The following is a 16,263-nucleotide window of genomic DNA, read 5'->3' as shown; positions in this document are numbered from 1 at the left end:
TGTTTTCATGATAGCGACATTCAAATATTTACCGCGCCCAGGAGAATACGTAAGATTGCTTTATAATGCAATACTTTGTAATATATTGCAATGATTATTGCAAAAAAAAAAAATCACCGTCATCAAATCGTGCCCAGCCAAGCTTTAATGCCACACCTTGTTTTCGGCTTGCATGCAGCAGAATGGTTTCTCATTCCATTCACACACTCTTGTATGACAACTCTGCATTCCAACTCGAATCATGTCCACAGGAGTCATCATGACAATAAAAAGGGCCACAAACAAAAGCGCAAGTGCAGTTTTAGTGCTTTATTTGCACTGTACAAACAACCCCAGCTCAGGTGTAGAAGAACGAACATAGGAGCATCTTTTCTTGCCCAACCTGAGCATCCCTCGCCCTCACTCCTTATGTGCCGAGGAGAAATAAAGCTTTGTTTATAAAAAAAAAAAAAAAAAGAATAAATAGTAGCTACTTGCTGGAAAAAAAATATACATAGCTAAGTGAGACTCTTCCATTGTCAAAAGCAGATCTGAAATTAAATTAAAATAGCGTAAATTAAAAGAGAAATGAACTGTCCAGTTTTGAGAGCGTATAGCCTTGGTTTAAAGGGGAAGTCAATAAAAAAACAAAAAAATAATTTACAATAATGTCCTATGCGACACCACGTCAAAACACGGCACTCCGATTAGTGTCGCGTTTGTGGAATATGAATTAAGCAGCAGACTCCACCCATTTATCCATTTCAGAGTGCGGCCATTTTGTCGCCTGAAAACAAAAATTACAGTCGTTCACGGCTCAGTTGAGCAACTGTGATGTCATTTTTAGTCGATATCAGATGGCAAAATGGTCGCCCCATGAGATGGATAAAAATGGGTGGACTCTGTGGTTTTATTTATATTCCACAAACGCAACATTAATTAAAATACTGTGTTTAGTCTAGTGGGGGTGCACATAACATATTATTGTGGACATTTTTTTAAGTTGACTTCCCCTTTAAATAGCATGCAAAAAGACTGACAGAAAAAAAGGCATACGGTGATCTCCACGTACACATCAATACACCATCCATAGTGAGGTTTGCACACATTAAGACAGAACACTTCAATTTAAAAAGAAAAGGGCGGGGCGCAAAAATCCCCACAGAGCTCCTTTGACATTTTTAGATGGACGTAGGGCAAGTTCTCTTGAAGCAACAACAATTTAATTAAATCCACTCAAATTTCCATTAGTGAAGAACTAATGTCGCCAAGTCAAGTCAACACAAAATTTGGTATAAAAATAGAACAAGACACTCAACAAAAAAAAAGATCTACAGTGTCAATTAAGAGGCGAGGGGGCCGCTCAGGTTTGGCACGAGCAGAATGCTTTTCACACGTCAAGTCTGGGTGGCGGCACTCTTGCCCCTCTCGGCCAACGCCCCGCAGTGGAACCCTCGGGTTCCATCTGGGCCCCGCGGGAGCCTGGTGACGCCCGGGGGCAGACCATCTGCATTTTGAATCTTGCGGCCCAGCATGGGGCTCCCCACCGGGCTGCTCTCCTGCGAGGCTACTTGCTTGCGCCTTTGCACCCACGGGCTGCCCGATGGCGTCAGGCTGCTGTCAGACGAGTAGTCGGCCCAGCGGCGCCCGGGTTCGGGGCTTAGTCGGCCCTGGCTGGCTAAGGGCGATTTGTGGGAGTGGGTGGCTTTGCGCTGGACGCAGGGACTGGCGCGGGGGCTGGACCACGGGCTGTTGCGGGGTGACAGGTGATTGTTCTGGAAGGCAACACCTGCGGCCGTGGGGCTGAGCTTGTTGCAGGACTGCGACTTGCGGGCCGGTCGGGGCGACGTGGGTGTGCTCTCCGTGTCCGAGGAGCTGCAGGCCGAGTCGTCCGCGTGGTATTGGAGCTCTCGGACTCGACTGTTGAGTGAGCGGCTTTTGCGCATCCCCATGGGGGGCGCTTCCTCACTGGGCCGCTCCTTCTGGACTTTCTTTTTGGGGGGTTTGGTGCCGATCAGGACCACCTTCAAACCCAGTGAGCCGCTCCCGCCGTCCTCGCTGCCCACGGCCTCGTTGGCTTTAACAGCTGCCTCCACCTCCTCGAACTCCACAATAGCGCACTCCTCAGTGCCAAGCTGGGCGTAGCGACCGCTCAGCCTCTTCAGGTCAGCCGGCAGGTCCTTGCCGGGTTTGAGGACGCGGACCGAAGCGATGGCGCCGTATGTCCCGAAAGCTTTGAGCAGCAGCTTCATCAGCTGCTCCTGCTGAGCGGCGCCGCTCTCACCGCCACCGCCTCCGTTCTCCGTGAGCTTGGCCAGCTCGGGCCAGCGGTGCAGCTCGCTCAGCAGCAGCATGCGGCTGGGCAGCGACTCGCTGGCAAAGACCGGCACGGCCGACTTGCGCCGCACCTTCCGGCCCTCGTCGTTGAGCTCCAGGAGGTTGGATTGTCTCAGGGCGAAAGCAGTCGTTCTCCAGTCACGAGTTAAATGTTTCACCTGGAAAAACAAGACGCTCGGTGTTACATGCTGAGACTAGGAGATGCAAGTCTCAACAACATTTGGTCAGCTTTCGTCAAAAATATCTCAGGGATCAGCACACTTCAAAGCCCCTATTTTTGCCTCCCGAAATAGGTCCTGGCTAATGCAAATAAGATTTTAAAGTTTTGCCATGTTTCCCCTCCTAATGGGGAGGGGCGAGTATATGTAGTTTTATGAAATAAATAAATAAACAGTCATATTGTATAGCCCGACAACGCCCAGTGGACCGGTACCATTTGGTACCAAGTTGTACAGAGACGGTATGTAAGCCACCCCCCGTCGATTCTTCCTTAGGGCAATATAAGTACAGAGGGTTAATTATATGTTTGAGAGTCGTGATATTCTGTGACCAGCTGCGAGCATGTACTTGATCAGATGCAGCAGAAATGTGCATGATTGCAGCCAATCAGTGTCCATGTTTATAATTAGAACTTTGGTTTGCAAGTTAAAGTAAAATCAATCCGACAATAAATGAATGAAGAAGCCGTTAACAGAACGTATTAGCAACGTTGATCGAACGTGAAGCTCAAGGGCAGCCATGACTTGGCTTAATCTTACGAAAATTAAGAAAGTTTGAGGAGAAGTTCCCTTCCATCGCTCTTGCGGAGGTACCTTCAGAGCGACATGGAGGAGGAAGCCGTTGCAAAAGGTATGTCGTCATAAACAAGGCAATACAACAAACCTGTTGAATAATCTGAACAAGTAGCACCCACGCAATGAAGTAGAAAGCCTGAAAATGCGAGCGGAGTTTGCACAGCCCGCCCACGTAAATATTCACAGTTTGGCCCCTAGTAACGAAGCCGGCAGCCACCTGACGAAAGCAACAAATCAATAAAGCCGTGGTTACCTTTTTGAAGGAGGTCAGCAACTTGACACTGACAAATCCCAGCTTGTTGCGCCGCACGTGCTTGAGCAGGAAGGCGTCGTGCTCCAGGTTTTCGTCCGACAGGTAGAACTCGATCTGGGTCACCAGCTTGTGGATGAGGTCAGGGTCAGGGGGCTGCCAGCTCTCCTCCTCCAGCTCCCCGCCGCTGGTCCCGGCACCACTTGAGTGAGACAAAACTATTGTGTCATTGTTAGGACAAGAATCTCTGTCCATGTCAATCGGACCGGTTGCTGTTCTACTCTCGTTCTGTTAATGGGACATCATTAGCAGCCCCAATCCAAGTAGACTGATCAATGATGTGATACATGTGTATTTTCTATTGATAATATTACCCCATTGCATGTCTCATCTTTCTGCATTGTGCGTCTCATGTATTTATTCTAGAATTTTTGTTGCAAAGTTTTGGAATATATTTGACCTTTTTTCTCAGAATCACAGTTGGAAATGTTCAAACACCTCATACAGTTATTAATAAAACGTTATGATGGCACCAGTTCATTTCCATTATTTGTCCCCTTTTTGTTTTTAGTTTGAACATAAAGAAAAAAATGGATTGTCTTGGACTGTGATGGACAGCTTTTGATTGTTGGACATTCTGGATAAGAACACGTACATAACTGGATGTGTGGGAAGAGTTCACTCCCACTCAGAGAATCTCCTCTTACTACATTTTGCATTTCACACAATCATCTTACTCGTCGCTGACAGCATTGTATTAATTGTGCCTACCCTAGAAACGCCCCCAACACTCCCCCACCCTCCCCGCCCCCCATTTCCCCTGACGCTCCAGCAAGACAGTGAGTCACGGGTCTTGGTGCCAAGACCTCTCCATCTGAGAGGTGCACAGTCCCAATGTTCCCTCAGAGAATCTGCAGCTAAACTACTGCCTCACCCCTCCTCAACGGGAATTTTAACGCAAAGTCTCGTACAAACAAGCAGATGAGAAGTGAGGGGGGGGGGCCTAAATGAATTTTTGTCGTGATGACTCATCGCCTTCCTCCGCATACTTCTCTCCATCCCCCACCTCCTTCCCTCCCTCCCTCAGCTTTCTAGCAAGCTGACCGCACAGCTGGCACAAGCCTTCAAATAAGACTCGTGTGACAAGACGACGTCAAGATGAATCAAAACGGAGAGGAAAAAAAAAAAGTGCAATCTGCAACATCCAACCATGTACATTCCAGGCACTCCCATAGGAAATCATGTTATTGGAAATACAGTTCAGTGAACCCCTGCACTGTTCTCTTGCTCTTTGCCCAAGAATGAATCGCAAATAGGCAAGCGCATCCCCTTATTTTGAATTGCTTATAGATGCCACAAGATGTTGGCGAAGCACTACATGAAGCTCCCCAATTCACTTCAACATATTCCCTTAGTGAGATGTCGCCAAAGCAATGCATTGAATTTATGGCTTTGTTCTAAGCACAAAAGCAATGAATAAGTGATTGTTTTAGCGAATAACAGGGGACACTTCCCCGCTTAAAATATATCTGTGACTCTGCGAATTAGGTAATAGTCAACTGCAAACATTTGGGGAACACTGTATGCGCCGAGACTGAAAGGCTACACTGGGCGCATTTGTTTTTTTTTTTTAAATGTAGCTGTAAACTCCTCATTTTTAAGGGTGACGCTAGTTGAGTTGGAAATGCTCAACTCTATTGGAATCATCATTTATTGTACATTTACAGTTTAAACAATAAATATGGGAAAAACATTTTTTTGGGGGGGAGGATGGTAATGTCCCCGGCAAATAAATAAAAACAGCAGGTTCTCTGTTGCAGGAAATAAACAAGTAACCATCCAGACGGCAGCTACCAATCATTCATCTCCTGGCACCGCCTACAAAAACGACAACGCAAGGAGGCGCCGCACAAAGCGTGTTGTGTGCTGCAAAGCCATGAGGGCGTGGCCACGCTTGGTGCTCAGACAGTCCAGGTAGGAACTTCTCAAGAGGTGAGCTAAAAATAGCAGGCAGTGACGCAAGGCGGGGTGGAGGTTGAGATTAAGGTGAAGGTATCATCCTTTATCTCCCTCGGGTGTACGCTCGTCCGGTCACAGCCCGTCTTGGGCAGTCCTTGAGTGAGAGGATTTTATGCGCTTTGCTTCCATTGTCTCGTATAAATACGCTGAGCCAACACCTGTTGAGAATGTGGTTTTACTGGAGCAAGAATGCCAGGAAAATCTGATTGTCTGCTTTTGAGAAATGTCACCTCTCAGTTTTAGTTACAATCATTGGTAGCGGTTCCATTGAAAGGGTACATGCATGATACAGTACTGCACTTCATAATTAAAGAGGAAATCAACCCCCAAATTTCCGTCACAGATTTCCCCACTAGTCTAAAGAAGGCATTCTGATTCATGTTGCGTTTGTGCAATCTGAGTGAAGCAGAAAAAGGCGTCCGTTTTTATCCATCTCAGGGGCGACCATTTTGTCACGAGTCGTGATTGATTGTTACTTGAGTAGCTGTGTGGTCATTTCCAGTTGATAGTGTGACAAAATGGCAACCCACTAAGATAGCTAAATACAATTTGATGCTTAATTCATATTCCGCAAACACAATTGGGGTCGGGGGGGATTTTTCTTTGTTTATTTATTTTGTTTACACTTTTGAACTTTGGGTAACTTTTGTTGTCAAGCGTTCTCCATCCAAATACGCAAATACTGGCATTTTCGAGCATGGCTGTGTCTCCAAATGCAAGACCGCCGACGATGCCCAATGATGATGATCAACCTACGGTCACTTTTGGCTATGTTGTGCAGAGCAGACAAGACACAGAAGCTCAAACCACTTTCATATTATGTTCCACTTCTGTTTCTATAGTTATCACATTTATGGAATTGTCACCACTAACACCCTCTGCCGCCCCACACCGATAACTTGGGATTATTTTAAATGCGAATGTAAATTGCTGCCTATTAAATTTGTTTGTGTTGTTCTATATCAGGAGTCATCAACCTTTTTTGGAAAGTGAGAACTACTGCACTTCTTGGTTGATGCAAAGTGTTACCAGTTTGATAGATATTTAGGAAATAACCCTTTGCTCAAACGCCCTTTAAAGATGTAAATAATAAAAATGAAATTTATTAATCTATGTGAAGACACCAATCATGCCAATTATTAGTGCGTTTACGTTTTCAAATGATAATTTTTACAACATTGATCGGATATCATGAAGCCACTGGTGAGTTATTTTTAGAGCAGCTCCGACGGCTACTCATGTGGTCTTCGGGGCCTATCAGGTACCTGTGGGTACCACATTGGTGACACCTGCCTCATATAAATATGAAATTAATGGCATGTCATGTGTCAAAGTGACTCCAAATTCAGCTCACCCACTCATTCAAACGTGACTAAGTATTTTTCTTTTTTTTTTTTTTTACAGTGTAGGAGAGAGATGCTCAAACCATTAATTATGTTGCAAGAAGTTCCACTTTTGGGTCTGTGGTTCTTGTTGTCTTTGCCATCACTAGGATCCCAAACAATACCACACCAAAATATTCCATTTGGGGTCTTTTTCAGACATTAGGTGCAGCACTTATACCTTAAAAATACCTCAAATCTCTTTTTAACTCAACTGTTGCGGCACGGTGAACAACTGGTTAGCACGATGGCCTCACAGTACATAGGCGCACGGTTCGATTCCAGCTACGGCTTTCCTGTGTGGATTTTGCATGTTCTCCCTGTGCTTGCGTGGCTTTTCTCCGGGTAGTCCGGTTTCCTCCAACATTCCAAAGACATGCATGATTGGTTGATTGAACACTCTCTTGTCCCTAGGTGTGATTGTGAGCATCAGGGGTTGTTCGTTGGTGTGCCCTGTGATTGTCTGGCGACCAGTCTAGGGTGTGCCACGCCTACTGCCCGGAGACAGCTGGGATAGGCTCCAGCGTGCCTTTGACTATTATGAGGAAAAGCGGCTTGGATAATGGTTGGCTGGATGAATGAGTCAAATGGACACAAGACACCGACGCAGTCGAGGCAACGATTGTATCAAAATAAAAAACTGACTGATTGCTCAATTAAAAAAAGATATATTTAGATATAAACTTTTTGTCACTGCAGCCAGATTTCTCTACATCCCACTTTAATTCTATGGTTATGCGTTTCTGCCACCCTCCCCAAAAAAATAATAAAAGTGGGGTATTTCTGGGGGGTTTTAAATACACAAAGCGTTTGTTCCATAGAAATACTTGAGATATTTGTGTCACCCATCTAAATATGAAATACTGTATTTTGATTTGTTTTTTGTGTGTGTGTTGCAGTAACTCTAAACGATGCTTGCCTACACTCCCAAACGTGAACAGAGTTCATCAATCACAGCAAATATTTTAAATGAACAATTTATAATGGATTTTAGATGCATCTTAAAAATCCATCCATTATCTAATGCATAACCGGGGTCGCGTCGCAGAGGCAACAGCTTCAGCAGGGAAGCCCACGCTTTCCTCTCCCCAGCCTCTCTTCTAGCGCTTCTGAAAAGATCCTGAGGCATTCCCAGGCCATCCAGGAGACATAGTCTCTCCAGCATGTCCTGGGTCGTCTCGGGGCCTCCAGCCAGTGGGGCATGCCTGGAACACCTCACCAGGGAGGCGTTCAGGAGGCATCCTAATCAGATGCCCGAGCCACCTCATCTGGCTTGTCTCAACATGGAGGAGTAGTGGCTCAACTCTGAGTCCCTCTCGGATGACTGAGCTTCTCACCCTATCGCTAAGGGAGAACCCCGACACCCTGTGGAGGAAACTAATTTCGGCCGCTTGTCACCGAGATCTTGTTCTTTCGGTCACCACCCACAGCTCGTGCCATAGGTGAAGGTAGGAACGTAAATCGACCGGTAAATCGAGAGCTTCACCTTTTGGCTCAGCTCGTTCTTCACCACGACAGACCGATGATTACACCAATCCGCCTGTCGATCTCATACTCCATCCGCCCCTCAATTCAATTAAATAAATTACAAATACATAAATATGTATTTTTGATGTGATGGCTGTCCCTTCCCTGTAAACCACAAACCATGGCAGTTTGTTTACATGCTTAAGATGCAGAAAGGAAGATGAATGAGTTGGTTTAAAAACTGCTTACTCTTAAAAAAAACAAAAAAAACAACAAAAAAAAGTGCCCTGAGGTAACTACTCGTGAATTGGCTGTGTGTACAAAAAAAACTGAATTGGAAGAAAACGAGGTTTCATTCCCATTCAACGCTCAGTTCGCGTTTGAACGCGTTCAACTCCAACTAATGACGAATAAAACGAGCCGAATTATAAAATACATGAATTATCCAATTTACCTCCCGTCAACTTTCAAGTGCCTCACCTCGACTTGTCGTGTCTGCCGAATTCATCCTCGCTGCAGCTCCCGCCGATAAAGTCAACATGTCTGGGCGAGAATTCCTCCGGCTCCTCGTCCTCGGCCGCCTGAATGGCCACCGTGATAGTCACCGTCCCCATCTCCTGCGAATGCTGATGATCCACGGTGATGACCTCTTCGGACGAGTCGGGGTAGCACGCGTCGGGGCTCGGGATCCCCGCGGCGGCGCTCATGATCTCCCCCGAGTCAGTGAAGGCGCCTCCGGAAGCCGAGCTCGAGGCGAGAAGGCGGACTGGACGCGACGCCGATCGACGCCTACTCTCGCGGAGGAAGCCCCACGGAGCTCCCAAGACTCGCTCCACGGCTTGCCACACGAGCCCGAACCAGATCCGAGCGGCCTGCGGAGCCGGCGAGACGCAGCCTGGAGCGGGAGAGGCCGACGGGCTGCAAGGGGAGCAGGCGGCAGCAGCAGCAGCAGCACCTCCGTGTACCGCCGCGGCTACTGCAGCTACTTCCTCATATGTAAGAGGCTTTGTGGCTCGGAAGCGAGCTCTGGGATTGGGCCGTGACGGCGAATGTTCGCACTCACTGGCCCACATGCAGAGGCTGACACACAGCCAGGAGGGGGGCAGCAGGAAGGAGAAGCAACGCATGAAGGCGTTCACCAGAGCGTGCATACTTGATTTATTGAATTATATTCTTATTCAGTCGTGCACGTAATTGTGGTTATTGTGATGACACACATCCCACTCAGTAACACGCCGTTGAAATAAGAGGGAAGCGAATTCACGTGTTGCAACCTAATTGGGGAATTGCCGTGTCAATGGACAAGGTTGAATTGAGGGCTGCTAATTGGATAATAGGCTTGCAGCCTCTGCTGGCACACAAGTAAGTGAACCTTCAGGAAAGGTGACATGTGATGATTATTAGGACCATTGGGTGACTAGATAGTTTTTAGTTTCTTTTTTTCTCCTTTCCTCCAATCTAGAGCTGTCCCGATTAATCGACAACAAATAAATGATCAATTTAATCGACAACTTTTAAGGATCGTTTGTTGAGAGCGATTGTTTAACTTAAAATTGGCCTAATACTCTGATTTAAGGTTTTCACCTGTAATTCATGTCTGATTTATGTCATCATTTGCAAAAGCTCAATCTAAATAAAACATTTGGAAACATTTGCTTATATTTTGGAATACGATGGCCGAACCGTTCACATTGTGATATTGCTTAATTGTTGTTTAGTTGTTGTTTTTTTTCACTCACTACATAATACTAAACAAAAACATTCATTTATCAACAATGTTTGGGGAAAATGGTTTTGTAGTACACTAAAATGCTAAATAAAATGCTATCTGATTATTGGATATAATCCATTCATCATACAAACCGCTTCTCCTCACTAGGGTCGCGGGCCTGCTGGAGCCTATCCCAGCTGTCTTCGGCAGGAGGCGGAGGTAAACCCTGAACTGGTGGCCAGCCAATCACAGGGCACACAGAGAGGAACAATCATGCACGCTCACAAACACACCGAGGGGCAATTCAGGGTGTCCAATCAACTTACCCCATGCATGTTTTGGAAAGTGTGAGGAAACCGGAATACCCGGAGTATGATGAGGCTTACAAACCTTACAGGGTCAAAACTTTTATTGAGCTACAAAAAGTTACATGATTGTAGATAATAAGGACTACTTAAATCGGTCACACATGGAAATACACTGTTTTCATATTTGTGTTTTTGCTTAGTAGCCAGAAATTCGTTGTCTTGCCTCACTCTATTTCAAGATATCGTGCTGTTTCTGGAAAAAAACTAAATGTAGCATTTTAGATCATGACCAACATGATAAAATATTGGTTAGGAATACCAGAGCAAATAATCAGTGTTCGTAATCTAAGAGTTTTTTAGGTCAGGAAAAATGTACTGTATTTGACTCAAAACAAACCATAAAAGTCCCTGAGGCATTTTAAATAAGTTTGGTTTGTTCTGTCGGGGATGACAGGGTTTGTGTATTTTGTACGTTTCCAGGGCAAAGTTTCCTCTTAAATTGACTCATGTGTGGATCAAGGGAAGGTCCATTAAATCTTAAAAGAGTGTAACATGGAAAAAAAATAAATGCACTCCACCCTATGCTAATAGTCACATAAAACTTACACAGTAGTTTGTTTTCCTTCGGCCTTGGAAGGGTTCCAGATTCAAAACTTGCCCAAAACTAGGAACATATTGTCCAATAATATGCCGCAATAATAATGATTATTTCCAATGGTCATCACGGCTTTGGCGAGGTGGTCACGATTAAACAAAGTGAGGACTTGGCCCTCAAAAGAGAAGGCTTTTCTTCCGTTGTTCACACTTAACGCAGGCAACACTGACCATTCCACTTTTCTAAGATCATTTCTTGTCCTTGGCCCAACAATGCTGACAATCACTCATGATAGTTTTGTTAGCTGTCACCATCCCTGCATGAAGCACCCCAAGTCCCAAACATTGGCAAGCGAGGCTCACAGCTGGTGAGCAGTCTGACTCATTCTCCGCACCACATGCCGTACACACTGCTCCACATTATGTGTACAATGTAACATAGGAAGTGTGGCTGAGATTTGTGCATGTGTGTGCATGTGGCAGTTCTTAATGTCCATGATGGAATCATGCTTTCGCAACACAGATAATTCCCTATTTTAACACTAAGCCAGAATCCAAACTCCAATCATGATATTTTCCCTCAAATGTGTGTGTGTGTCTAACTTTATTTGGCTGTGTATTGGCTTGTGTGCGCCTGCGTGTGACGTCGTAAGTACATCCACCACGGTGATTGGCTATTGGGGATGCGCTGCTGCCAAAAGTTGACATCAGCGTAGCGCAGCAAAATGGCTGAAGGAGGAAGATTTTTTCTTCAAACATCACCTGGCACACAAACGCTTGTGATTGAGCAAACTTTTCCATATCAGGTCAATGCAACTACTGCATACGTATATGGAAACGTAGCGTCAGGAACGCCCAGCTCATGGTCAGTCTGACGGCACATTACAAACCCCATGATAAAATTCTAAATGTTACCTAAAACATTAACCCTAATCTGATCCTAATTACTGAATTGAAAGAAAGTAACATGAAAACGCTGCAGAGAAATAAATATATTCAAGTTCGGCGCACTAAATGGGTGGAAACGCAAGATGGCCCGTGGTGGCTTCACTTCCCGCTACGGCAAGTAGGCGAAATTTGCAGTCCAGGTTTTTATGTATGTCCGTGGTCTGACCACATTGTAGTGAGTAGCAGCTTCAATCAGCATCAGGAGCGACAGGTGAGACTAAAAATGACAATAATAAGTCAAAACGTTTTTTTTTTTACCCCCGTTATAAAGATACACCGCTATAAGGTCAACACCATGACATCACCAATCTTGAAAACTGACCGCCAGTTATGCATCTAATTTGTGGCCGGTGGGTGTGTAGTTTTCTGATGCACATACTGAACTTCCTTTTATCTCTCGCAGCTTGCGTCAATGTTTTCATAGCGCTCATCCTTAGGTTCACTGACTTTTCCAAGCCAATTATGTAATCTTGGCTTCCTGGAAAGGAAAACAAAAACAACATTTGTAAAATTAATATATTACTGTCCACCACCTGAAAGTTTCAGTCACGTTGTGACATTTTAACCTGTTGCTTTATTTGCTGGATGTTAAATAAAGTACAAAAACAAAACAACCACGCATCTCAGCGCAAATGAATCAAATGTCACACCTGTATTCGTAATAAAAGTTTACATGTCAATGCTCCATTTAATAGCACTTTGCGACGCATATTAAAGAAATGAGACGCACGGAAACGACACATGGCAAAGATAAGCACATGACGCAGGTAAGGAAAAAAACACTTTGACAAATGAATAGAATTAGCGCCTTTTAATGGCTCAGTGCATGAGCTGCGTCTTGAAGTGGCACAGCTGGACATTGACGTGATGTTCAGACAAAATGGCGCCTGTCATACTACAAACTTGATTATTCTGTATATGTGCCAACTTTTGCTCGCTCATGAAGAGATTGTGACAGGCACTGTGTCTGGACTTCTTAATTCCAAAGGAGACAAAGTCCATTAGAATTATACTTGGTAGTTTGTTATTATTTTCTAATTACCTCACAGTTATATTGTCATCTGCAAAACAATAACATAACCAGCTTTCCAACCAAAGTTGAAATGGCGAACACAATTTGCAATTTATTGTGTGTTTACAGGCTACTTCCTGTTTCATGGAGGTCAATTTAAGACAGGGGTGTCCAAACGTTCTCATTGTGTATTGAAGGACCCCATTAGAATTCTATCCAGTTAATTAATTGTAAACCCAATTCTCCAAGAAATTTAGCATTCATTTTGAGGTGGGCGGCATCCCTCTAATCCACTAGAAAAGATCCACCCCTGCATTATATTGATCTCGACAATGACTACAAAATAAGAGAAACCTGTAGTAAGATGACATTTTTTAGGATCATTAATTGTCCTTTGACAAGGAGTAGAAAGTTGGGAAAATCATGTTTGCTTAGCTTAATAAAGAGAAACGCTACTATTTCATCTAGTATTGCATGTCGTTAGCATAGTGGCATGACTGCCGAAGTGAGTTTTTAATTTGCTGTCTCAATGTCAATTAAAAACACACTTTAGGTCTGTGTAGATTTTCAGTCATCTAGGTCAAGGTAATTCGAGGCAACTGGACTCTAGTTGTTTGTGGAATTTTTTTTTTTTAATTGTTTTCCGAAAATCCTACAAAATGACTTAGACAATTATGCTATTAGTGTCACGATATTTAGAAAAGCTCTATATTATACCAAGTTTTCAATAAAATAAAATAAAATAAAATAAAATAAATAATGATGCATGATCTTCCAAATGTTATTTTGAGTGTTTGCTGTGAGCCACTAAAAATGTAAGACGGCAAATGGCTGCAGTTTGGACAACAATTTAGCGTGACTGTCTGATAGATTTCAACCCAACTGTTGTTGTTTCGCAGTTTTTTTTCTGGCATACATAGGCTAATGTTAGACAAAATTGAACTGTTCCCTTCTAACTGAAAAGGTAAGAAGACAATTTAATTCCCGTTGACAAACTAAATTTAACAAAATTATACTGCCCCATATTTTTGTTTCCAAGAATAAAAACAAGATATTAGGTTGACACAAGCACTGTATACATTGTTCATACATTTTCCATTCATTTTTCTGAATGTTAAGTGCAAGGGCTTCTGCACTGTTTAGTACTGCATAGTGTTCCTTTAAAGCCAAAGACAGGAGGTGTAGAGTTGAAAGGTCACTCAAATTACTGTAAGTGCATGTCATCACATGTTTATTCAGTCCGCCGTATGCGTGTGTTCATACCTGTTAACATCCTGCTGCATTTTCTCAGTAGTGTGTGAATTGGGGTTATTTTAAATTTTCCCTCTCTAATGTGACCAAATAAATGCTGGAGCTTTGTTTTTGCCTTCATGAGTAGACAGTCAGAATACAACCTGGAAGAAAGTGTGAGTGAACAAAAGCAACATTTTCAAGCGAATTGATAGTTTTTAGTGCCAGTTCCTCGTCGAGGTTCTTTTTTTAATGGATACGTCTTCAAGAAATACAGGAAGTGTACGTTACTTAGCAACGCCATGATGGTTGCCATGGCAATGAAACTTGTGTGTTCGTGTCTTTCGCTTCCCATGGAAGTTACTTAGTTGGGAGGAACCGAGAGGATCTCCAACAACGGTAGATAAAAAACATTTACTGTGCCGTGATATTTATTTATTTATTTTTTTCCATAGGGATGTTGCCAGTGAAAGGAGGTCGATGCCAGTGAAAGGGCGATGCTAGCCTGATGCTAACAAACGCTGGCTACGGAAATGGATTCGGATCGCACACGGAAACACAGAAACGACAATGATAACTTGGTGTTTCTCACACCCATGGTTAGTGACACATATTTTAGTCGCCTGTGTTGACAATTCCACTTTAATTTGTTCTTAATTCAACAAGAATATAAAAGTTGAACGTTTCTGGTGCGCTTGCGTCTTCTACGTGCACGTATTTTAATTTGTTAACCTTCATTTAAAACGTAAATTTTAGAGCGAAATATTTTAAACACGAGAATAAGCGTAATTTGAAACGAAAACAGTTCGCCTCAATACAGTTCGCCTCAATAACCCCAAAGTTAATTTGAAAGCCATAATGGAAAGGCCTTTTTTTCCTACAGTATTCGGGAAGTGGTTTGCTTATTTTTTTTTCTTCTTCTTTCAAATTTTATTCACACAAAACATGAAGAAAAATCCATAACGACATGGTATACAACTTCACCAAATTTACAAAACACGCCATGAGCATTATAGAGGATTACTCAAAAAATCAATTTGATGAAGCTTTTTATTTTGTCCAGATATAAGTTCGAGAAAAAATATTCACAGTTGATTTCTCATGTATAAATTTGGATCTATTTTGCTTGAATTAGGTTTATTCAATAGAATTGTGAGTGATTTGCATATAAACCTTCAACTTTTAGCCCAAGATAAAATCAGACTGCTATTTCATCTATTTATGTCCATATTTGTCAATCAAAAATGTAAACAAAGCACAGATGAGCGTTAAAGTGAGATTGATTACTCTTTTATTTTTAATCATATGAGAACAAATTCAACCCAAGCCAAAACAGCAGTAGGCAGTCTGAGGAGTAAATAATTACTGGTAATAGAAAAAATAGTCAGATGCTACTATAACTAATAATAAAGTAATAACGTTTTTTTTCGTTTTATTTTGTGTTTGACGGGATAACAAAACTCAACTATTCCTGCAGGTTAACAGCTGCAAGTTGCTCCCGAAGACTGTCAAATTACTACCAGAGAGATGCCAGCGAATGGTGAGCCACAAGATGTGCAAATTACATATAGAAGGTAATAATCATTTATTTCTGATCATTGTTTCACATTTTATAGGTTGCCTCTCGTGATTCTTTGAAGGACACTGGTCTGAATTTTATGGCAAGAAGTCCTCCTCACCAAGGTACTTTTGTTTGCAGATAAAAAACTGAATTCTCTAAATTCAAAAACATGTGAGTAGTTTGTAGTTGGTATGTGAAAAATGGACATTTTGTGATGTGAGTGCTGGAACCTTTATGGCATATGTCGTACTTGACCCAACCCACATCTACCTACCAAATTAACTATTACCTACACCTACCCATTTACCTGACTGACAGGCATTCTATCCTGATTGCTCTCCAGATTCTCCCCATCTAGAGCCGTCACTCAGTGCCGCTCCCTGCAGTTTTCACTCAGTTCCTTTAGCGTCAAACGTGTTCCGAAACAAATGTCACAGGCCAACTAACAGTGCTGGGGCCAGATTCTATCACACCACCCCTCACCCCAAGTCAACAGGTGAAAAGCACAAAAAAGAAGTGTTATTTTTAGGAAAACTTTGATTTTTATTTATACTGTACTTTTTCAGGTGGCTCTGGGGGATATCATTTGAATGCCACCTCTGGTTTCCCCATCAATGACTTCCCTTGGGACGATGCGGCATCCAGTCTTCATCGAATTGACTTGGACAGGT

At 43.3% G+C, this 16,263-nt stretch overlaps 2 protein-coding genes across 4 annotated transcripts in view; one reads left to right on the top strand and one right to left on the bottom strand.

The window, feature by feature from the left end:
* Positions 1–294: 294 nt before the first annotated feature.
* Positions 295–9,514, bottom strand: larp6a (La ribonucleoprotein 6, translational regulator a). The gene is made up of 3 exons (XM_088295976.1): positions 8,709–9,514; positions 3,364–3,562; positions 295–2,474 (listed from the first exon to the last, which is right to left on the bottom strand). Exons 1-3 carry the CDS (start codon positions 9,377–9,379, stop codon positions 1,377–1,379), a joined length of 1,968 nt encoding a protein of 655 aa, XP_088152102.1. The 5' UTR covers positions 9,380–9,514; the 3' UTR covers positions 295–1,376.
* Positions 8,706–16,263, top strand: part of lrrc49 (leucine rich repeat containing 49) — a 32,551-nt gene continuing 24,993 nt past the window's right edge. Inside the window, exons 1-7 of one of the 3 annotated variants that reach the window (XR_015843170.1) lie at positions 8,706–9,590; positions 10,108–10,158; positions 14,487–14,630; positions 15,509–15,571; positions 15,648–15,714; positions 15,936–16,088; positions 16,159–16,261. Coding sequence is in view for 2 of the 3 variants with exons in the window: in XM_088295973.1 (XP_088152099.1) it covers positions 14,565–14,630; positions 15,509–15,571; positions 15,648–15,714; positions 15,936–16,088; positions 16,159–16,261 (452 nt within the window). In the remaining variant the exon portion in view is untranslated. Of the gene's footprint in view, positions 9,591–10,107; positions 10,159–14,350; positions 14,431–14,486; positions 14,631–15,508; positions 15,572–15,647; positions 15,715–15,935; positions 16,089–16,158; positions 16,262–16,263 lie in introns of those variants that run through there. The other 2 variants (XM_088295973.1, XM_088295974.1) reach the window with 2 other exon arrangements.

This window comes from Idiotropiscis lumnitzeri, chromosome 5, assembly GCF_059441095.1.
Source record: "Idiotropiscis lumnitzeri isolate Australia: NSW breed Sydney's pygmy pipehorse chromosome 5, RoL_Ilum_1.0, whole genome shotgun sequence".
NCBI lineage: Eukaryota > Metazoa > Chordata > Actinopteri > Syngnathiformes > Syngnathidae > Idiotropiscis > Idiotropiscis lumnitzeri.
This window is presented reverse-complemented; position numbering and strand designations above follow the sequence as displayed.

Bases quoted from the DNA above. Each gene is read 5' to 3' on its own strand.
- larp6a (XM_088295976.1), bottom strand. From the start codon at position 9,379: ATGCACGCTCTGGTGAACGCCTTCATGCGTTGCTTCTCCTTCCTGCTG. The intron at 3,563-8,708 runs GTGAGGCACTTG...GTCTCACTCAAG, and splicing joins GGCAGACACGACAAGTCGAG to TGGTGCCGGGACCAGCGGCG. The intron at 2,475-3,363 runs GTAACCACGGCT...TTGTTTTTCCAG, and splicing joins TGCTGACCTCCTTCAAAAAG to GTGAAACATTTAACTCGTGA.